The sequence below is a fragment of the Periplaneta americana genome, chromosome 1 (genome assembly GCF_040183065.1).
Source record: "Periplaneta americana isolate PAMFEO1 chromosome 1, P.americana_PAMFEO1_priV1, whole genome shotgun sequence".
NCBI lineage: Eukaryota > Metazoa > Arthropoda > Insecta > Blattodea > Blattidae > Periplaneta > Periplaneta americana.
This window is the reverse complement of record NC_091117.1, coordinates 24,639,860-24,663,366: the sequence shown is the minus strand read 5'-3', so window position 1 is coordinate 24,663,366 and position 23,507 is coordinate 24,639,860. Positions and strand designations below refer to the sequence as shown.

General features: G+C 35.2%; 1 protein-coding gene and 1 long non-coding RNA gene across 4 annotated transcripts in view; both read left to right on the top strand.

Moving 5' to 3' along the window:
* Positions 1-5,799: 5,799 nt before the first annotated feature.
* On the top strand, positions 5,800-9,544 carry LOC138708967 (uncharacterized). Its single transcript, XR_011334800.1, has 4 exons — positions 5,800-6,145; positions 7,678-7,791; positions 7,880-8,085; positions 8,167-9,544. It is a non-coding gene; the product is annotated as an uncharacterized lncRNA (long non-coding RNA).
* A 2,469-nt stretch (positions 9,545-12,013) lies between these two features.
* LOC138715875 (uncharacterized) overlaps positions 12,014-23,507 on the top strand; it is a 49,195-nt gene continuing 37,701 nt past the window's right edge. For 2 of the 3 annotated variants that reach the window (XM_069848949.1, XM_069848940.1), the window contains exon 1: positions 12,014-12,239. In XM_069848949.1, coding sequence (XP_069705050.1) covers positions 12,057-12,239 — 183 coding nt within the window. In that variant the 5' untranslated portion in view covers positions 12,014-12,056. Of the gene's footprint in view, positions 12,435-23,507 lie in introns of all 3 variants that reach the window. The other variant, XM_069848958.1, reaches the window with a different exon arrangement.

The following is a 23,507-nucleotide window of genomic DNA, read 5'->3' as shown; positions in this document are numbered from 1 at the left end:
ACTCCCTCTCCTGATTTTCTTCATTAGGCTCTCTGACCTGCCTATATAAATTGCATAACATTTTGTATTAGTATTAGTTAAGTAAATAATTTTAATACGTAATCAATTGAAATAAAATAAGCCTCACTAGTGATCGCAGCTGCTCTTTTTGTTGCCTTATTTATAAGAAAGGGATATTGACCTGTTTCTCTTCATCGCAAAATGCTATTACGTAGTTGCTTAATATTTCTTTCGCCACTCCTTGCTACAGTGTTCATGTTGAATTGACAACACTGGACTGCAAGTGCTAATAAACTGTCTCGCAAGAAGGCTCAAAATTGTGAGTAGTGGGAGAGAGAAAGAGATAGGAATGCAGGGAGAGAAATGAATTACCGAGGCTTAGAAGGAATTAGGGTTCAGTTCGCATATCTTACGGGGGCACAGATCCAATGGTCCAACAATACAATATAATAAATAAGAAGTACAGTCATTAAACTAAACAAAACTTACACTTTATAGTACTTCTCAATAAGACAATTATACAATATGTATTTAATATTTACATCTTGCAGCAATACTGAAAAAATAAATGTATGGATGCAAATAGAACGTTTTCTGTCTCAAAATAAAACTCGTACACACTTTGTTTACAACAGAATAAAATAATATTCTACCACAGTAAAAAATGAAAGTAGGCTACAACTTTGATTTATTAATATTTTGTTGGAAATCCATCTTGCAATATTCTTGGAACAGATTTTACCAATAAATTGTCACAGTAAGATGCAGGAATCTTCGACCATACTTCTAATATGGCTTTCAAGTCTTGTTTGATTTTTATGGAGTGCTGCTGTATTTTAACTTTTAGTTCAGACCATAAATGTTCTATTATTTGTGTCTGGTGACTGGGGTGGGGTTTCTAACACTTTGGAGTAGTTGTAAAAAAGCTAAGTACGTACTTTGATGCCTTATGTTTCGGATCATTGTCCTGATAAAATTTGAATGTGTTATTTATCCGTAGTTTCTGTGTCCTGGGCTTCACATTCTTTTTAAAAATGTTTAAAATGCATTCTAGCTCATGGTGTCCTCAATGAACTCTAAATTACCGATCCCATAGCAGCCATACAACCCCATACCATAACTGATTCTCCACCGTGTTTCATAGAGGGTCTTAGATTATTTTTCTTTGAGTTCCATATTTGACTGACGCCTCCATTGCATATTAAGTTAGGAGTAATGAAAAATTTTGTCAAAGCTATGGATAAACAGTCTGATGGATTCTTGTACTTGAAATCGAAATTCCCCAAGTCAGTGATGCTAAACTGAAAGAAGGAATTTTTATAGGACCACAAATCCGGTCATTAATGGGTGATGATCATTTCGAAGGACTGTTAAATCCACTGGAGAAAGCAGCCTGGCAGTCTTTCAAAAGTTTATGTTTCAATTTTCTTGGAAACCATAAAGCAGAAAACTATCGTGACATAGTGACTGATCTTCTGCATTCTTATAAAGCTATGGGATGCAACATATCTTTAAAAATTCACTTCTTGGACTCTCATTTGGACTTCTTCCCCAAAAATCTTGGAGCTGTCAGCGATGAGCACGGTGAGCGTTTTCATCAGCAAATTTCTACTATGGAAAAGAGGTACCAAGGCAAGTGGAGTTCCAATATGCTGACTGACTACTGTTGGACCAAGAAGAGAGATGTTCCAGATGCAAAATATGCCCGAAAATCACTATCTACCACTTGCTAGGTAAGTCAGAATGAGTAGTTATAATGTTGAGTTAGATAGCTAGTTACAGATTTTTTTTAGAATATTATAAAAATTCAAATGAATATCACAAAAAACTCCTGCCCAATGGGGAAAAACTGAAATTATATTTGAATTCAGCACGAAATATTCTTCTAGAAAATGTTATTTTACTTCTTGTGAAAGAAAAAAAGTTCATTTTTGTCGACTAGTGATATGGTCGAACAAAAATAGTCATATGCATTCTGCCTATAATGGTAATTAAGACACTTGTATGTCCGCCTCCTTGGTCTCAAGGTAGCGTGCTGGACTGCTGATCAAGGTGGCCCGGGTTCGATTCCCGGTCGTGAAGTCAGGGGGGATTTAATTCGGACTCTTCATGGAGTCTGGTTGTCTGTCCATTGTCCCAGTGTGTGTGGTGTCTCACAATGGCACCTGGGTACCCTGATCCAGTAAACGGGGGAGTCCTGCATGTGTGCGTGTTGTGGGTCTAGGCACAATAAGCCTCAGGCTGCGGTGCCGAAATTAGTAAAAAAAAAAAAAAAAAATACTACTAGGTTCAAAAAGTTCCCGGAATTTTACTACCATTTTTCGTATTAATATATAACAAGGGATATTATACATTTGTTTTGTTGGTAACATTCATGATGTCATTTCCTTAAAGTTTGTTGATAATGGCGATTGTTGGTTTTGAGTTGTAGGCAATTGTCTATCATAGTGTTTTGTTTGTTCGTCGCATTTTGTAATTATGTCCACAGAGCAACGTACAAACATCAAGTTCTGTGTTTTGCTGGGGACATGATCAGTATGGCTGATGAAGATGGTGATTTCTTAAACAAAATGAAACTGGTGCTACTTGTACGACCCAGTCCCTAAACGACAGTCATCTGAGTGGAAATCGAAAACATCTCCTCGGAAGCAAAAATTTCCTAGGGACATTTCCAAAGGCAAAGTTATTTTAAATGTTATGTTTTATTTAACGACGCTCGCAACTGCAGAGGTTATATCAGCATCGCCGGATGTGCCGGAATTTTGTCCCGCAGGAGTTCTTTCACATGCCAGTAAATCTACTGACATGAGCCTGTCGCATTTAAGCACACTTAAAGCAAAGTTATGTTGGAAGTTTTCTTCGACTCTCAGGGTCTCATGCACCATGAGTTCATTCCAGAAGGCCGTACTGTAACGAAAGAATTTACGTAGAAACCCTCCGTCGCCTCTGGGACGCAGTGAGAAGGAAACGTCCAGAAAAGTGGGTAGAAAACAACTGGTTCCTTATGCATGACAATGCACCTGCTCATCGCGTAATTATTGTAAAGAATTTTCTTGCCAGGCACAACATAACTGCTTTGGATCACCCACCATACTCTCCTGATCTCTCACCACCTGATTACTTTCTGTTTCCCCGTCTGAAAAGTCATCTGAAAGGACGGAGATTCAATGCTGAAGAGGTTATCGCAAACGCGACGAGAGCACTAAGACGGGTTTCACAAAATGGCTTCCAGGCCTGCTTCCAGGAACTCTACACGCGTTGGCAAAAGTGTGTTGTTGCGGAAGGCAACTATTTTGAAGGAAATGCTGTAGAATAGTGTTTAAGGTACGTTGTTTCTATGATGCTAGCAAATTCCGGGAACTTTTTGAACCTAGTATGTAGATGCTTGTATGAAAATTATGTAACCATCTTATGTATGCTGGAGTGTTGTAATTTACTTAGAAAAATTGTATAACTACACTGAGAACATTGTTTTCAAACATCTGGGTTAACTAAATTTAATGTATTGGATATTCAAATTTTGGATAAACTAGATTTTTTAAAATTTACAGATGTTTCTCCAGATTTCACTGTACCATTCGACAGCTTTTATGTATCCTATTGCCCATCTATTCCAGGTTAGAATGCCTATCTGGAAAGGGTATTTCCTGTTAAGGAAAAGTAAGTGGAGGGATGAAAGGAAGAGATGTTCCACAGATCTCACGAAAGCTGAGGGCTGTAATCATAGTTGTCATTCATTTTTAAGCAATTAACATCGATTGAACCTTACTAAACGACATTTCATACAAGTTGAGAGGATGCGAAGGCATTTCTTTCCCCTTCTACTTGCCCTGAGTCCGTCAGTATAACAGACCGGTGGCTGTTAGCTCTTATACCTGCACCCCCCAAGTTGTACACACAAGAAAATAAAATATTAAATAAAGCATATGAATGGATATAAAATACAGTGACACAGATGTTTGACAATTACACGTTTCAGTATATTTTAGTGTCGTTTTTACAAAATTTTCAACTAATAATTAAATAAAGGGATGCTAGTTTGTATTATGAAGTCAGGAGGGAGTGACACAGTGCAGATTGTTCCGTCGTTTATACTTAGAGTAGCAACTAGCAGTGAAGAACATTTATCTTCTGCTGTCAGTAGGTTTTTAATGTGCCAGTTGATATAAACAACGATAAAATGAAATACAAACGCTTAGTGTAGATATTCGAAATATAGGTTACCGGTAAACATTTTCAATAATAAGAATTTTCACTATGTTCAAAGTCAATTAGTCGAACGTTAGTAAGATAGACAGTAGCATCTTCCCCTTCAACGATGGTAAAGAGTGTGAGTAGATGGGAAAGCCTATCAACCAAACTGAAATGGGGATTAGTTAATGCTAAAAAAAAAAAAAAAAAAAAAAAAAAACTGTAACCATAATATACTTCATATTGTGCGATAAAATTCAGCTTTTTCCACCAGAAATCAGTAATTTTATTCGATAATCTGGTAGCATAAAACCATCAATAAGTAATCCAACGCTGTGGAGTAATGGTTAGCACGTCTGACTGTGGAACAAGCAGGCCAAGGTTCAAATCTTGGTTGAGACAAGTTATCTGGTTGGGGTTTCTTCCGAGGTTTTCCCTCAACCAATTGAAGCAGAATTTCTGGGTAACTTTCGGTGTTGGGCCTCGGATTCATTTCAACATCATTAATTCACATATCACCATGCATACAATAGCTCAGTTTAAATTCACGGTACACCGTGCTGTACTTATACAAGAACACGGCCATTCAACTACCCAGTCATACACACAATAGGAGTGGTAAGCACAATAAGCCTTAGGCTGCAGTGCAAGCCTTCGGGTCCTCCTCCATACAAGAAAAAGATATTAATAAAATTACAAGAATATAAGCTGTTAATTAGTAACTTAGTGTGAGTGGTTTTTTTTAAAGATATATAGACCTATGTATGGCAATATTTTTTTAGTTGGGTATTTAACGACGCTGTATGAACTACGAGGTTATTTAGCTTCGATGAGATTAGTGATAGCCTAGATCATATGGTGATAGTAAGATGGTATTTGGCGAGATGAGACCGAGGATTCGCCATAGATTACCTGGCATTCACCTTGCGGTTATTCAAACGTAATATTGTGCGTGTATTTTATATCGCGATTATAATATATAAATAATATATTCCGGGAATTGCAAGTTGTACCTGAAGTTACTATTTCCATCACATCACATAATACAACTCTGTGGTGCAATTATTGTTATTATCAGAACTATCGGTATTGTATGTTTCTAGGTAAGTAGAAATTTTGTACCATTACATTGTAATATTACAACAAATTAACATATTAGAATGTTGTGTTGTATTAAGATTCACTGTTATTGATTTAATATGTATTAAGATACATTACATAGGCATACTTATATTCTAGAATAGTGAAATTTATAATTAGGCCTACAGATGATTCTGCTGAGGTAAGAGCATTATTTTAACTTTAAAACATTATTCATATAAAAATAAATTATATGATATAACAATTACATTTTTTTAAATCATAATATAAGGTATTCTCCAGAGAAGCTACATCAAAGAAGGCATGTTTCACTGTCTTATGAGAGATGTATATAGTGATAAACACGTGGTTTATTAGTTTGCTGTAATAAAAACTTCCAACAATCAATTAGAATATACAGGTATCAAATTACTTTTATGTTGAAAGTATTTATAGCTGCAAACTAAAACCATGTGTTTATCACTAAGTTATCATCCCACAGAAGTCAGTGGAACAAAAAAAAAAAAATTGTCTCTCCTATGGTGCAGTTATTTTGGAGAATTACGTAATATAATTTTACATAACCTTACAAATATTCAGTCTAATGAAAGTGAATAAAATCAAGGTTGAAGTTAGGTTAATGTGTAGTTCATATTTTAAAATACAATAGCCATTTTATTTTAAGGTTATAACATGTCCAGAAGGAAAGAGTCTGAAGAACTTATAGGCCTACATCAAGAAAGAAAATACTTTCGTTACAGAGCAGCTTACAATAAGCAGTGGTTAATATGTACAGACAATTGAAGGCTGAAGCAGAATAAGAAGATATCTGTCAAACCAAAGCGGTTCTAATGACAAGAATTGCAAATCTCTTGTAAGTAGGCCTACCTGTTTTTATAGATAATATTTGACAGGATCAGTACAGATCTTATTCCATAAGGATGCATCCATAATAGTGTGTTAAAAAATATTTACACATAATTTAACATACGAAGACTTTTCTGTAACCTAATCTAATGCAACTTCATGATAAACTAATGCATGTGGTTATTTTACATGCAACTGAATTTTGACAAATTTTAAGCTTACTCAGAAATACAAGTCCCAAATAAAGTAAAGTCCCATTACTGATAACCTTTCGTATGTATAAAAATATTCTTGTTAGAAATTAAGTAAAAAAACAAAATACGTATTCAATAACCCAGAAGAATATATTTATTATTGCCCCAAATACTTCAGTGTAAGCTTATTACCATAATCTTTAAGGCTGTAGGAATAATTAAAAAGGAGCATATTATATGTTTACTTGTTCCAGATATTGTTACACCACAGGCATGTATGTATAAGAAGCATTAAATTGGACTCTCACTTTGAGAGGGGAACAGAGGTTAAGGGTGTTAGAGTGTAAGATTCTTAGGAAAATATTTGGGACTAAGAGGGATGAAGTTACAGGAAAATGGAAAAAGTTACACAACGCACAACAGCATTGTATTCTTCACCTAACATTATTAAATCCAGACGTTTGATGTGGGCAGGGTATGTAGTACAAATGAGCGAGTCCATAAATGCATATGGAGTTAGTTTGAAGACCTTTGGAGAAGCTGAGACGTAGATGGGAGAATAATATTTTGAGGGAGGTGGAATATGATGCTAGGGACTGGATTAATATTGCTCAGGATAGGGACGAATGGTGGGCTTATGTGAGGACAGCAAAAACCTCTGGGTTCCTTAAAAGCCATTTGTAAGTAAATAAATAAAATATATAATCTCCATACTTTTATCACAGCATTCATAGAATGCAGTAGAAATAATTATTACCAAATCAGAAAAGAGGCATATGCTGTCTACACCAGGGAAAAACAAGAAATATCCACAATCTGTAACCGGCATCAGATAATTTTTCCAAGGAAGTCATTGCAAGATTTGTATATGATAGACCGAATCGAGATGAAGAAAATTATGGCAGTAACATTCTTTTTTTTTTTTTTTAATTTTAATAAGTTAAAAGACTGTAGACTTTACTCTTATAATTACTTCTTATTTATCACTACCGGTACTATTTTCATTTCTGTTCAGGAAAAAAAAGTAACAGCCATGCTAGTAGTGGGCCTTGTAACAGGAAACTACGATACATACTTCATTTGAAGGATCACGTTCGTCATTAAGGACAATTTTGAAGGAAATGTGGTTTAAATTGAAAAAAGAGGGCAATCTCACATAAGTAAGAGAAAGTAAAAATATTAATTTCAAGAGTATATGTGAGAAATATGGAAAGTGAGGATCCAAAGTCTGTTGTTTTCCTGGATGAAACGTGGATTTTTATGAATGGCAGGCTTTATTACAATATTTTAAGATAGTAAAGGGAATAAATGTTGTAACATTATTAATTCCATGTATATTTCATAGACTGCAACACATTCATGGAGCAAACCAGTATCGTTGGTGGTAAGGTTCAGGGAGTTATGCATCGACCTGCTGTGGGTGGAAGACCGGTCATTGTACAAGCTGGAACCTAGTAATGTAACTACAATACTATTAAACTATATATAGTGTAGTAACTTTTATTATGTGTTCTATCTAGAATCTAAATATCTTGTCTCTTTTATAGATGCAGATTTAACTTTTTGCATCCAATTTGAAGACTGGCCAAGATTACTATGGTGCCATGAATACAATCCAGAAGTGGGTAGAAAGGTAGCTTATTGTTGGATTGAGAAATTTAGGTTCTTCGATTATTATTATGGATAATGCTTTCTACCACAATAAAATTGCAGAAAAGAAACCCACAACAAAAGGAGACGAGATCAGTTAATGGTAAATATAATTTCTATAGAATCTGAGTAATGAGCTGTAATGTTAAATTGCATTATTTATATTTAAATGTGAATTTTTTAGACATGACTGAGACAGAATGGAGTTACCATTGCCAGACAATGCAAACAGGAATAAACGACACTTGGAAAGGTGATTCTCTAAATGTAAGTAATTCAAAAATAATTTTTTTTTCCTAATGGTGGTTAATTGACTGTTTGTTATTCAGCCATATGAAGCGAGTTGTGTAGACCAATTTATCAACACAATCATTGCCCAAGGTGTGTCATAGGAGACTGATCTTCGAATACACCAACCTCTCCACCGTCCATGCCATGAGGGTTACCATTCTGCACGACATACAGCAGGACAGGTGCATCAGAGGCCACCACTAATTTAAGAAAAGTGAAAATATCTCTGATGATCAGACACCTCATATCAAAACCCACTATTTTTTTAACAAAATATGACATGCCTACAGATAGATTGCTGTACATTCAAATACAAGGATGCTAGACGATCTCATCATTGATAAATTCAAGTTGTGTTTTTTCTGTTGCTTAGGACTTAACGATAGAGTTTCACTTCCAGGGATTAGCTATCGTGGTGTTCCAAGAAGCCAGTGAGCTTATTTCGTTGGTCTTTTCGGATATACCAATCTCTGTGACATCCATGCCATGAGGGTTAACATTTTGCGCAATGACTTGCAGCTGGACAGGCACATCAGAGGCCACCATTAATTCAGAGAGTCCACACCTGTAGAGTAACGGTCAGCGCGTCTGGCCGCGAAACCAGGTGGTCCGGGTTCGAATCCCGGTCGGGGCAAGTTACCTGGTTGAGGTTTTTTCCGGGGTTTTCCCTCAACCCAATACGAGCAAATGCTGGGTAACTTTCGGTGCTGGACCCCGGACTCATTTCACCGGCATTATCACCTTCGTTTCATTCAGACGCTAAATAACCTAGATGTTGATACAGCGTCGTAAAATAACCCAATAAAATAAAAAAAAAATTAATTCAGAGGAAAGTGAAAGTGTCTGATAATGAGATGTCTTGTATCAGTACCACTATTTTTTTCACGAAATATGATATAGTTCGATTTCTGTACCTTCAAAAGCAAAGAATTCTGTGAGGGTGGTATTTTGCTACAAAACTTGCCAGATCCTTGAGCTAGATTGCACTGGAAGTTTGGCTTATTTTCAACATTTCTGTTTCAAAGCCTGATATCATACTTTTAGATACCGGTACAATGTTAGTTATGCAGTATTAATTTTCACTCTGTGTACAACGTAATATATTTGTTATTTTAGTTTTAATCCCCCTTCCCTTCTTCTACTGATATTTACATGATTAATTGTCCAGTCTAGTGTTGTCACCATAATGTCCACTATAATTATACTAAAAAGTAATTCAGTTATTGTTAAATGGGGCTATGTGTAATTACTTTCTTATATTAAACATGCACAGATCCCCTTTTAACATTGACAATTTCTGTGTTAAACCAAATTCTGTCTTTCTTTTAAAGGATCCTATGATGCCACCGAACATTATCAAGAGGTTGGTTAAGGAAGGGGACGTCTGGAAATTTGGTAATATAATGACTAATTTAAGAATTACTGGCTGATGCAAATGCTGGAGCAAACATAATATGTCTGTCCAAAACCATAGTTATTTTCTTTTTATATCACTTTGTGTTTTTCAGAAAAATAAAGTAAGTGTGCTGTTACACAAAAAATAATACAGTTGATTGTTCATTGTGTATTTTTGTTGTTGCCTAACTGTGATTTATGTTAAATTTGTACAATGAAGAAATAAAATAAAGTTATTTGCAATCTGTCCTTTGTCGAACTATTCCCTTAGTCCTGAGGCAAAAGTCGGTATATTAAAATTGTGTAATTCTGATTCAATACATCAACTTGTCAGCATTCCATAATGTTATACAACAATGTAATAAATATAATTACATCACCCTTCTCCATTAATCCTGAAATAATAAAAATACTGAAGTTGTCCTTTCATTTGGTCGGTCTGAAGTTGCGTTCGGGCGCGGGTTCGATCCCCGCTTGGGCTGATTACCTAGTTGGGTTTTTTCCGAGGTTTTCCCCAACCGTAATGTGAATGCAAGGTAATCTATGGCGAATCCTCGGCCTCATCTCGCCAAATATCATCTCGCTATCACCAATCTCATCGACGCTAAATAACCTAGTAGTTGATACAGCGTCGTTAAATAACCAACTAAAAAAAAAAATTCATTTGGTTGAAACAAATCCTTATTATACAAAATTAAAGTTTAATTCTTTTTGTATAGAAATTGGTCTTGAAAAGTAAGTATGATTATTAAATTTTCATTACTTGGTTAGTTAAAACTAAAATTTCACAATTCTCATTGTACTTTTTAATTATATTTATTTATACATAGGTATCCATATCTATTAAAGAGGAATATGTGCAGCAAAAGAAAAGGAAAATAATAGTGATGAATGTAATGTAGTTTTTAATATATATATATATATATATATATATATATATATATATATATATTTTAAGACATGACCATTTAAATTCTTCTTCAAATTTCATTTAAGGCACATAATATCATCTTTCGTGGTATAAATTGTTTTACTTTTTTTCAGAGTTTGTCTTATTCTGATCGACAATTTTTAAATGCTCTCCACTGATAATTTGTTCAATTTATTGAAAAGACTTAATATTTGTGCTTTACGTTCAAAGTTGGTAACACTGAAGTACAGCCATCTTTGATTTTTTACTACCTCACTATATGTTGTGCCGAGTTATTTCAATTAGAGTTTCCCCCCCCCTCCCCTCTTTTACCACAGTCTAGTATATACAGTCACGAAGCTCAATGCGTAGGAAATCTGCATCCACAGATAGTTGCTAACCACTAGGATCGCTAATATCGCCTCATTACAGACAATGCGAAATAGTACCGGCACAGGCTATTGTTTCCTAGCACCCTCACAACTCAAGCTTCGTGACTGTATGTATATACTAGACCAGTGATGTCAAAGCAAGCAACTTACATTCTTATAATGCACTTATACTTCTCAGACAAATCTAAAAATTAACGTGAATACAGTTTTAATAAATTCTCTTCCCTTTAGCCACTGAATCAGTGCTGGCCATCCCTGTATACAGCTCGACCAAGCGGCATATACTACCTCTCTCGTTTGTCTCTTTCCTTTCCGCTGTAAAGCGCTCAGGCTCTCCTGAGCTCTAAAGTGCGCGCTTGCGCCTATGGCCATCAGTTTTTTATTTGGTTATTTAACGACGCTGTATCAACTACGAGGTTATTTAGCGTCGATGAGATTGATGATAGCGAGATGAAGCCGAGGATTCACCATAGATTACCTGGCATTCACCTTACGGTTGGGGAAAACCTCGGAAAAAACCCAACCAGGTAATCAGCCCAAGCGGGGATCGAACCCGCGCCCGAGTGAAACTTCAGACCAGCAGGCAAGCGCCTTAACCCAATGAGCCACACCGGTGGCTGGCATCAGTTGACATGACTGTACTAGACTGTATTTTTACGGAGAAGGGGCCCGAAACCTGAAACTTATTGTGCTTTTTTTTATTGTTTCCACAATTAAATAAAGATAGATTAATTTAATTATAGAAATAATCCGTTTCTTCAATAATCGAATAATGGTAAATTTATATTTTTTGTTGCGAATACTATTGAGATAATCGGAAAGAACTGATTAAAACGGATTCATGAAAAGGGAAACTAGTACTATAATGATTAAAAATGTATATAAGATTTTGCTTTAAAAAATCAAACTGTTGTTAGTTACGTAGTATCATAAATTTATGCGTGCGCCTAGTTACCTCAGTGTGTAATTACTCATACGAAAAACAACTGATCTCCATTGATATACACTTTTTGTAAATCGCTGTATTCGAGTAGCTGATTCACTACAACGCGTCATACACCGCAGGGAAGCAAATGGTTCAATGGAATGCAGCTGGCGTCGGCGTCGTTCGTCGCTATCCGTCTTTGTCTCCGTCGGCTGTTCCAAGTCGATCACGAAGAGTATAATTATGCAAAATCTATTGTTCACAGTAAAATAACAAGTCATGTAACAGTGCTACGCTATCCATACTGCAAAGTATATTGTAACCATGCAACCCAAGTAGCAAAGGTGTGTACAGTTTTTATAAAGTTACAAATCCGTGTTCTTGTCAATTGACTATCGGTAGTACGCGGATATGGACTTACTGCGGAAGATATTGTGTCCTAGTGTGACTGCATTTAATGTGTCCTTGAGATCTTGGAAGAAGACTGGAAGATATCGAAAATGCCTCCTGTTAAATTTTGTTGTCAAAGGGCCGATACGGTATTTGTTTTCGTATCATTGTTTTAATATCGTAGTTTTCATATTATAAGATTTTATGTTTCATTAGCCTTTAATAAAATAATGTAGGATTGCTTGTCAGTAAATTTCGAACTTGAGATTTTGACAGTTATTGTAAACACTTTGCACTTAAGCATTTGTGAAATGAAAAGGTTATTACACTTCGTAGCTTTTTGTTCTTTGCTATCACAGCTTTAAAATACAATAATTATTATATTAAAACATCAATATCATATTCTCATTATTCAGCTGTTTTCAGTAGTAATGGATGCACTTTTTAGTTTTCAGTTTTCTTGTTGGTACGAGAATAGTTCTGTAATTAATTTATTTGAAGATTAACTTTCTCTGTAATTATAGTACAAGTAATATGCCTTTAAAAATAATTAAAAAAACATTGGGAGTTCGTAAGTTCATTTATAACTTTATATATCCAAAATGTCAAAGAATGTTACATATTTAAAATAACAAAGTTGAAGGTTAGTTGGCAGTTGTTTTTAGTTGGTTACTTAACGATGCTGTATCAGCTACTAGGTTATTTAGTGTCAATGGGATTGGTGATAGAGGAGTCCGAGAACTCGCCATAGATTACCTGACAATCGCCTTACAGTTGGTAATCAGCTCAAGCGGGAATCAAACCCACGCTCGAGCGCAACTCCGGATCGGGAGGCAAGCGCCTCAGCCCCGGTGGCCTAGTTGACAGTTCGCTGCAATTTCTTCTTATTTCAAAGAAAACAACCGAGGTTCTCGCATTGCCCAACTGGCAGTGGCCCAACGTAAGCAAGCAACATGAGATGAAGAGCGAGTTGAGAAAACTGTAGCCTAATATTTGTAATTCATTAATTTGTTTCACATTAATCTAGAGACCAAGTGACATATTTCCGCCCCTCACTGCGAAAAATGAAGACGCGAAAGTATATAAACCAAGTCCATTCCGTATCTTATTGCTTTCTTCATTACGATGTAGAATATGGACAAAAATAACATTTTAAATGAAAAAAAAAAAGGCCAAAATGTAGTAAAAGAATGGGAAGCTTTTATTTTACTGAATATAGCGCATTCTGAAATAATAGCCTACAGTAGTTGAAGGTTAGTTGGCAGTTGTTTTTAGTTGGTTACTTAACGATGCTGTATCAGCTACTAGGTTATTTAGTGTCAATGGGATTGGTGATAGATGAGTCCGAGAACTCGCCATAGATTACCTGACAATCGCCTTACAGTTGGTAATCAGCTCAAGCGGGAATCAAACCCACGCTCGAGCGCAACTCCGGATCGGGAGGCAAGCGCCTCAGCCCCGGTGGCCTAGTTGACAGTTCGCTGCAATTTCTTCTTATTTCAAAGAAAACAACCGAGGTTCTCGCATTGCCCAACTGGCAGTGGCCCAACGTAAGCAAGCAACATGAGATGAAGAGCGAGTTGAGAAAACTGTAGCCTAATATCTGTAATTCATTAATTTGTTTCACATTAATCTAGAGACCAAGTGACATATTTCCGCCCCTCACTACGAAAAATGAAGACGCGAAAGTATATAAACCAAGTCCATTCCGTATCTTATTGCTTTCTTCATTACGATGTAGAATATGGACAAAAATAACATTTTAAATGAAAAAAAAAAAAAGGCCAAAATGTAGTGAAAGAATGGGAAGCTTTTATTTTACTGAATATAGCGCATTCTGAAATAATAGCCTACCGTACTTTACTTGTCGAAATTTTAATTTAAATGCTCGAATATATTAAATATTGAACACGTGAATTACGTTTTTCTTTAAATATGGACATAGGTAAAAGGTAAAGGTAAAGGTAAAGGTATCCCCGTAACATGCCATGAAGGCATTTGGGGGGCACGGAGGTAGAGCCCCATGCTTTCCATGACCTCGGCACTAGAATGAGGTGGTGTGGTCGGCACCACGCTCTGGCCGCCTTTTACTCAATTTTATAGGAGGCTGAGTGAACCTCGGGGCCGTTCTGAAAGTTTGGCAACGGGAAAAAATCCTGTCACCACTTGGGATCGAATCCCGGATCTTCCAGTCCGTAGCCAGCTGCTCTACCAACTGAGCTACCCGGCCGCCATGGACATAGGTAGCATTTTAAAATGTTTAAATTTGTTTTGACTACTGACTTCCAGATAAGAAAAATAGTGAGGTAAACATTTCTTGCGAAATGTACACCGCTGTGATACATAGTGATCTGCCATCTAATTGCAGAGCGCGAACTCTCTACGTGCGTTCGGTACAGTCTGTTAATATGGAAATTAGGAAATAGTTTCCGTTACTATGAAGACAGGCATTGAATTCTATAAACTAATGCATTTTTATAATACCTTCTTAAATGTTATGTTTTATTTAACGACGCTCGCAACTGCAGAGGTTATATCAGCGTCGCCGGATGTGCCGGAATTTTGTCCCGCAGAGTAAATCTACTGACATGAGCATGTCGCATTTAAGCACACTTAAATGCCATCGATCTGGCCCGGGATCGAACCCGCAACCTTGGGTATAGAAGGCCAGCGCTATACCAACTCGCCAACCAGGTCGACAAATACCTTCTTGATGATCAGTCAGATTTTTCCACACATCAACAATGTGAAGGTAAACATTTGATAATTTATGCATGAGAGATAACTTTTTAGGGTTACGAAAGAGCGAGACAAGTCGTGGCATTACATGCGAAATGGTATTAGGTTATGTTATGTAGTGACGCAGGGTCTATTTGCATGAAATGCAACAGTACGGCCGAAAGGAAGCCCGCCTACTTTAGTTAATATTAATTTTGTGAGAATGGATTGGTTTGTGATAACTCATATCTGCATTTTAAACGTACCACGAATCTCCGTTCATAATTTTATCGAGATAACTGTGTTTCATCATATGTCACTTGTGTCTAAATTATCATAAAAGATCAACATCTCGATAAGGAATTGCGAACTAATTTCTAGAGCGTATATTAACACAACTAGGAGATCACATATGATTTGGTACGATGGTATGGGAGATGGTAAAACTGTACCCTTTTGTTTATCTGAATATTTATCTTATCTGGAAATCAGTAGTATATACATTCTAAGTTGCACCAGAATTACGTGCAGGCAGGCCTACAGTCCCCTCTCCCAATAAATTTGTTTGTTGTAACATTTATAAGTACCTATGTAAGCCTAATATATATATATATATATATATATATATATATATATATATATATATATATACACCAAAGCTGTTGATAAAGCGTCGTAAAATAACCTAATAATAATAATAATATATATATATATATATATATATATATATATATATATATATATATACATATAAATTTTTAATAAAATAATCTGTCCTCAATGAGGGTGACCATAAAGATTCAGAATAAAAGCACTACAGAATAATTTAGAAAGACAAGAAGATTAAATACGGTACAGGAATTGTTTAGTAAAAAATCCAGAGAAATGCAAACCCAATAGAATCATCAGTGGCCAAAATATAAATGGTACCGTAATGTAGTATTTGGATTGAATCCTTCAGAATATTTAATAATTGGAAAACTGCATCGACAATATTACAATTACTGTATTATCTTGTTCAGGTTAAGTGGTTGCAAGTACCAGCAGAGGATCATTACTATTAGTATTAGAAATATGATTGTCCGAAATTAGATCATTGGAAGAACTAGAAGAAGGAGAATAATATTGACTCACCATTTTGTCCCGTCGTTGTTGCGGATGAGCTTTACCAATGTGAATATTGACACCAACAGAAGATTTGCAGACTTTTTTTACAAACTGGACATATGGCAGTTGCACTAGTACGTAAAGAAACGTTCATAATGGAAATAAGTAATTAAACCACTGAAGTGTAGGAAAATTTTGACTAATCAGCGTCGAATGCAGAAAAAAATATATATAAATAAAAAGTTTATATTATATTCACAAACACACTTAGATCCTCTTGATTGCAAATCACTAGAAGATAACACAATTCATAGACGGAAATGTATTACATAAAAGTCCATAACAACCATTAGAAATAAACAAGTCCACAATAGCAAATTTTAAAAATGTAACTTTCTTGATGGATTAAGTCATATTAAAGTGAACAAATAAGTCAGCATATACAGAATAAAGTAGAGAATTTAAAATCAGTACCTACAAACCGTGAATATATGTTATTCCAATAATAACAGAATTATTTCTTCATCGACAATGAAAAGCATTATTATATGAATATCATGGCCTACTATATTTTTATTTTATTTGATCTATTTTAGTCACTGACATGCATTTATCATTTCGTATGTTAAAGTGCACATTCTCTTCTGTGTATCACAGAAATCATTGCTATTGCATGGAAAACCTAGTGCAAACATTTTTAGACGTTTTATTTCTGTTCTAAAAGCTATTGATTAGGCCTATATATTTAGGCTAATCAATTAACTATGTAGTTATCAACTACCGGTAGAAGTGTGATGATAATTAATATAATTTGTTGTCATTTCTACGTAATAATTTTTCCGCAAAACATACCGTAATGGTGAAGTAAAGTTTTCTCGAGTTTTATATATATATATATATATATATATATATATATATATATATATATATATATATATACACAATATTTATGGTAATTCTTTACAATTGTGCTACCAAAGAAGGTATCCAGATACTCATCTGTCCATACTCTCCTACCAGCCTAAGTGCGTAGGTATATGCAAGATATACCAAAAGCCTAAACTAACCAAACCTAACGTGTAAATGATATTGCATTTCACAAAAACTCATTTTCTATCTCTGTACCTTCCAAAAAGCTTACATGCAAGACATGCGATCCCACACCTCTACCAGCCCCCACTTTCACAGCATCTTTCCACCCTTATTCCAGTGCGAAATTGGCTCGCCATTCAGTTTATTCTTTGTTTATGGTACATATGACTTAACTAGAAGCCAACACAACCTACCTTTCTTTGGTAGGTAACACAATTGTAAAGATTCTAGAGAAATACTATATCTTTGGACTGATCGCTTGGTGATCAAACCACAGTTACATATATAATTTAAGATTCTGTAACACCTTTCAATTCTTAGAAATCAGATACCGGTATATTGATAATAATCGAGGTTAAACCTGCTATTGGGGCATAAACGTTTTGATTAGTTCTTTTATTGATATTTTAAAAGTATGGTACCAGTACCGATACTTCTACTTCTTGTTTTCCAGTGGCATCAGGCTGGTGGTATTTAAAACATTCCCTTCTCCTATATGGAGATATTGTATAAGTATTCAGTATACAAATAATAGACAAGAAATGAGTTCAGAGAGTTATCAAGATAAAATTTTTGATCCAAAAAAGATTAATCCACATGCCCTAAAGTTATTTACAATTACTAGCCCAAATAATAATTTTTCTCATGCCCAGAAAAATGTTGGCACCGGTACTGGTATAGCAGGTATCAGTAATCCCTAATCTATTCATATTAGTTAGTTGTCAGTTGTACCATAAAATGTACCTACTCTTTTGACTAATCTTTTTTAATAATAGAAATTGGCACGTAGAATTAAATATTAGATTTTGTGAATTAGGTATACATCACAAAACTTTGATAGCCCATTTTGCAGCAAAAGACATCCCAGTATTGAAATTTATCAAAGTGTTTTATCCTACGCCTATTTGAATAGCAAAAAGTTTTCGAAGGTATAAGACTGATTAAGTACTATTGTAATCTTTAATGTCAGACATGCTTTTAATATACAAGGTCGCCGTATATGACGAATCTCTGATTGAGGTTCTGACTGATAAGTACATCTATTAACAGGCAGTACATCTCACTGGATGATATGTATTAGAGGAAGAATAATATGTTTGTATACAGCTGAAGTCTGTCTAGTGTAATATGTAGCTTCTTGGAGATATATGCAATGGAGGAGGGAAGGAACTGGCCATCCTACCAGGGGCGGCTTTTGGGGTAGTGCCAGTGTGCCATGGCACCGCCAATGAAATAAACAAAAAATAATATCCTAAAAAGCAGTTTTAATAGTTTATTTCTACACTTTTATTCGTATTTCATCTGAACGAGAGCGCGCATAGATCGGGACGCACTCTTGCAGCATTTTTCCGAACTTTGGAGCCACTTCTGTGTGGCACTGCTTACGTCCATATAACACTGTACAAAAGGCTACTGATTCTAGTTTGTATACATTACTTATGGCAGACTTTGATCCGAATTCAGTACCGGTAGTTAATATTCCGCACGCTAGAGCACAGCAATGCAGAAATTTCGCTAGATGGCAGGGTTGTTGGAGACGTTAGGAAGGGAACCATCAACCGCAGACTTGCACGGAAACACAAGTTAAAGTTCCGTGCTAAATGTTAGTATAATGTTGCCAATTCAAAACTAATGCACATAACTTGGATTTGAATGTGTAAAGTATTATCCGTTTAACTATATTGAATGCAGAGAGAGTCATGGTTCTTTTTAGAAAGATAAATATTTTTTTCATATTATGTAACACTGTTTCTTAATGTTGTGTAATATTTGTTTTATTTTTCGGCAACTAAATATCGCTACACTGTTGCTATAGTATTGATACTTTTGTTAACGATACATGAGATCTGTGCAGGACATGAACATGTGTTATTCAGGCCGCTGCCTTGGATTCATCAGCCTGTTAAATAAAATGCAAACGTGTTCGTTTATTATTTATATCACTGTTTACCTCTTTTGTTTTTGCCAGTAATTTTATTAGTTATACAATTTATTTGTATTTGTCTAACAATACTGTGAAAGTTTTGCATTATCTGTATCTGTAAATTTCGTTATTAGTTTCGGAAATGTTATTGTAACTGTTACTAGATGCATTATTAACTATACAGCTGGTAAAATAGCTGGTTTAATTAATGTGTTTTATTTAACATAATGTAAACTTGAGCTGCGATTATCATTTCACTAGGGTAATTTGCATAAAACCTTTTTACATTTTTGGCACCACCACCAAAATGCCTCACCGGCCGCCACTGCATCCTACCCCATTATCTTCTGGCCTAGTTGCCTCATAAATGGTGCCTTATTGGTATCGCATGTGAGGTTCAGACCTGTCTTTGGAAATTTGCCTAAACAACAACAACATATATGACACTTCCCTCACACCACAAACACAGCGATATTTTCTGTTATACACCTTGCATAGTTACTGCAAAATCAGCCTGCAGTTTCTACAGTAGTAATTTTAGTTTCTAAAATCTGTTCGAAAATAACTTTATAAAATGAATAAAAGTACATCTTACCAGTGTCACAAGAGATATTCAAAGTGTCCTCCAATACATTTTTTACATCTCTGAAGATTGTTCTGAAATATTCTAATAATCTTTTCCTGCCAAATGTTCGAAATGACATGTCGGATATTTTCTTCCACTTTTTGTATAACTTAAAACTACTGAAACTATATTTTTAGATGCCTAAAACAGACTCAATAAAACAATGAAATAGGTTCTAAAAGTTAAAAATTGGTTTTAAAAATTATACGTAAAGTGATTTTTCATCACATGTTAGTCAGAATTAATAAATATCACTTATACCTACTACATATTACTAATTAAATATTAAGTATTTTATAACACTCTTGTCCTTCAGAAATTGCCTTAAACATAGGGTTACCAGACATAGGTATTGGAAAAAAATACAGGACACTTATCACTGAGTAAGTTTAGTATGCGCACCCATCTGTGTGTGTAATAAAGCTTACTATACAAACACTTTACAAACTAAGGGTAAGTAAACAAATAGTACCAGTAAACAAAATTTTTACGGAGCATATTTGCATTAAGTTTAAGTTTCTTTATGTAAGTTGCCTTCAAATTGTTTTTACCAAGTTATTACGGAAATAGCTACAAAATACTCTACTCGCGTGACAATATTCTTATAAATCAATCCGACTTGGCCTTGCAATATTTCTTTGAAGAATGAATTTCACTTAACAATTGTTTATTTTAAAGAATCATGTCATAAAAAGCAACACTGTAATGCGTTTTATAGTTAAATCGACATTTGAGATGGGCAGGGCATGTAGCACGTATGGGCGAATCCAGAAATGCATTGTGTTAGTTGGGAGGCCGGAGGGAAAGAGACCTTTGGGGAGGCCGAGACGTAGATGGGAAGATAATATTAAAATGGATTTGAGGGAGGTGGGATATGATGATAGAGACTGGATTAATCTTGCTCAGGATAGGGACCAATGGCGGGCTTATGTGAGGGCAGCAACGAACCTCCGGGTTCCTTAAAATCCAGTAAGTAAGTAACCTAGTAGCTAGATTTATGTGTCGAATAAAGCCAACTTTAGTTCTATAAATTGCAACTTTATTACAATTTATTCGACATATAAGAAACAAATATTGTACTGATTAAGTTCTATTAAGATGTGTACTTCAACGAATTTAATAAGAACATGGAGCAATTTTTGCGTCCAGAACGATTAGATTTGGACCCTGCCTGGCAAACATCATCTCAGGAATGGGAGTATTGGAAGAATACTTTTACTAATTTCTTGGCAGTCAATGCAGAACAACTTGCAGAAGAGCTAAAACTTCAGCTGTTAATAAATCACATATCTCCTAAAGTTAATTCATTTATAAGAGACTGTGACAACTATGCGGCAGCTATAGTTTATCTTGAATCTGTGTTTGTAAAACCTAAGAATGAAATTTTTACAAGACACCGTCTAGCTACAAGACGACAACAGCAACACGAATCTGTAGATGAATATCTGCAAGAACTTAAACTACTGGAAAAGGACTGCAATTTTAAAGCAGTTTCAGCAGAAGAAAACGCAAATGAATGCATCCGCGATGCTTTTATTACTGGACTATTATCATGTCTGATTAGACGTTTTTTAGAAAATATTACATTAAAATTAGATGAAGCATTTTCCCAAGCACGAGCCTTGGAGATGGCTTTCAGACAATCAGAAGAATATGGGTATAATAATGTGTCATCAGTTAGTGCAGCATCAGATAATAATATACAAGAGATAAGTAAGAAATCTAATGAATCACATGAATGATAGTGTACTAGCCATTGCGCAAAAACAATTTAACAAGTGTTTCTTCTGTGGTTTCAATCGTCATATGATAAGTAATCGTCCCGCTTTAAATGCTATTTGTAATACTTGCAAGAAGAAAGGACACTTTGCTAAGTTATGTCAATCTAAAAGGAAAGTTTATGATGCTGTAACAGCTGCAACAGACGGAAATAATAAACTTTCAGATGCTTGCATTAGTTTGAGTCATACTCTCTGTGGGGCTTCAACTACTCTTTTAAGTAAATCTATCTTACTAATTAGTTAAAATTAATGGAGTGCAAGCTAAAGCTCTCATTGATACAAGAAGTACCACAGCTTCATTAACAGTTCCTTAGTAAACAGGCATAATTTTGAAACGACACCTACTAATGTGCAGATTGCAATGGCATCATCAGTACTCATTTCTCATGTAAGAGGTAGCTGTAATGCTACTATAGAACTTAATGATCACATTTATCGAGATGTCGTGCTATTAATTATGGATGACTTTCGTACTGATATAGTACTTGGGCATATACTCAAACTTCATTCTTCTATTGAAATTGCTTTTGGGGGACCTTGTGAACCCCTTTATGTTTGTGGGCTTGCTACTGCTTCTATATCGCCTGTGTCATTATTTTCTAATCTCACTCAGGATTTTCATCCTATTGCTATAAAGTCTCGTAAACATTCACGAGAAGACAACAAATTCATAGACTCTGAAATCTCCAAACTTTTAAGTGAAGACATAATTGAAAAGAGTACCGTCAACCGGGTAGACTTTACACAGGGGGGTAACTTTACACATTTCTAGAAAAAATGTTTAGATGGCAGCAAATTACAGACAATGTGTAGCAACTCCGTGGAACTGAGTCTGTGTGACAACAGCACATGTGTGTAGTAGTCTGAAGTGTGTGCCATTATTAAAGCTGTTATACACCATTGTTGCTGGTGAATTTCACGAGGCAAGTATTTTTACTCTTTTTTTCTATGTGTAAAAACTTTGTGTTGTACTGAACAGTTCAGTTCATACATTCAATTGTGGCTAGTATTGTATGAAATTATGAAGCTTTCGGACGCGGGAAATGACTGCCTGACCAGTTTTTCGTTACATGTGCTACCCTGCGAGAGGGAAAACAAGAATGATAACCTAATGTACCTCTGAACGGGGCAACTTTACACAGATGTGAAGTGTTTATGGACACTAATTAAAATTAAAAATTATTTTTAATATGATATATAATGTCACTATTAATGGTGGTAGGATCGATTCCCGTCAATGATAGGGGAAAATAAATGACTTTCAAACCAGACAAGGTTGTTACTTGTAGATTATTATTATTATCATTACTATTATCATTATTATTATTTTAAATAATCCGTGGCACGTCAGCTCTGAAGGATCAATGCCAGTTGGATCGGTTACTGCAACTAGTAGGTAGCAGTATAGTCATGTGGTTAGCATGACGCTATCCCTCAACCGTTGGAAGTCTGAAAGGCTTCCTACAGCACCTCCCCAGGAAAATCACAATGTAGCAGCACATTCACGAACAGCATATAACCATTTATTGTACTGTTATTACATTTCTTTACTTTTATATAAAATATTTCATTTTCAGGAATTTACCTATATATTTTGTTTTCACTGTGCTAATTGTAGTGGGCTAATAAATTGCGAAACACGTCATATTGTTCAGAAATGTTTTACCTTTCCAATCCCAGTACTTAAAACAATGTTGGACCATATGGGACAGAATACTCGATTATAAGGCAAAGTAAATATGTGTGTAAAGTAACCCCGTAAACGGGGCATCTTTACACACGTGATTATTTATTTACAAGTGTATCATAATGCATATATGTACAACCACTAGATTTTCAAATTTACTCAAATTAACCAGGAACATTCATATAAAAATTAATTTGTGTATCTAACTTTATAATCTTCAATTATTTTAACGAATAAGCAAAAAAAGTGTGTAAAGTAACCCCGGTTGACGGTACTCATTTCTCATGT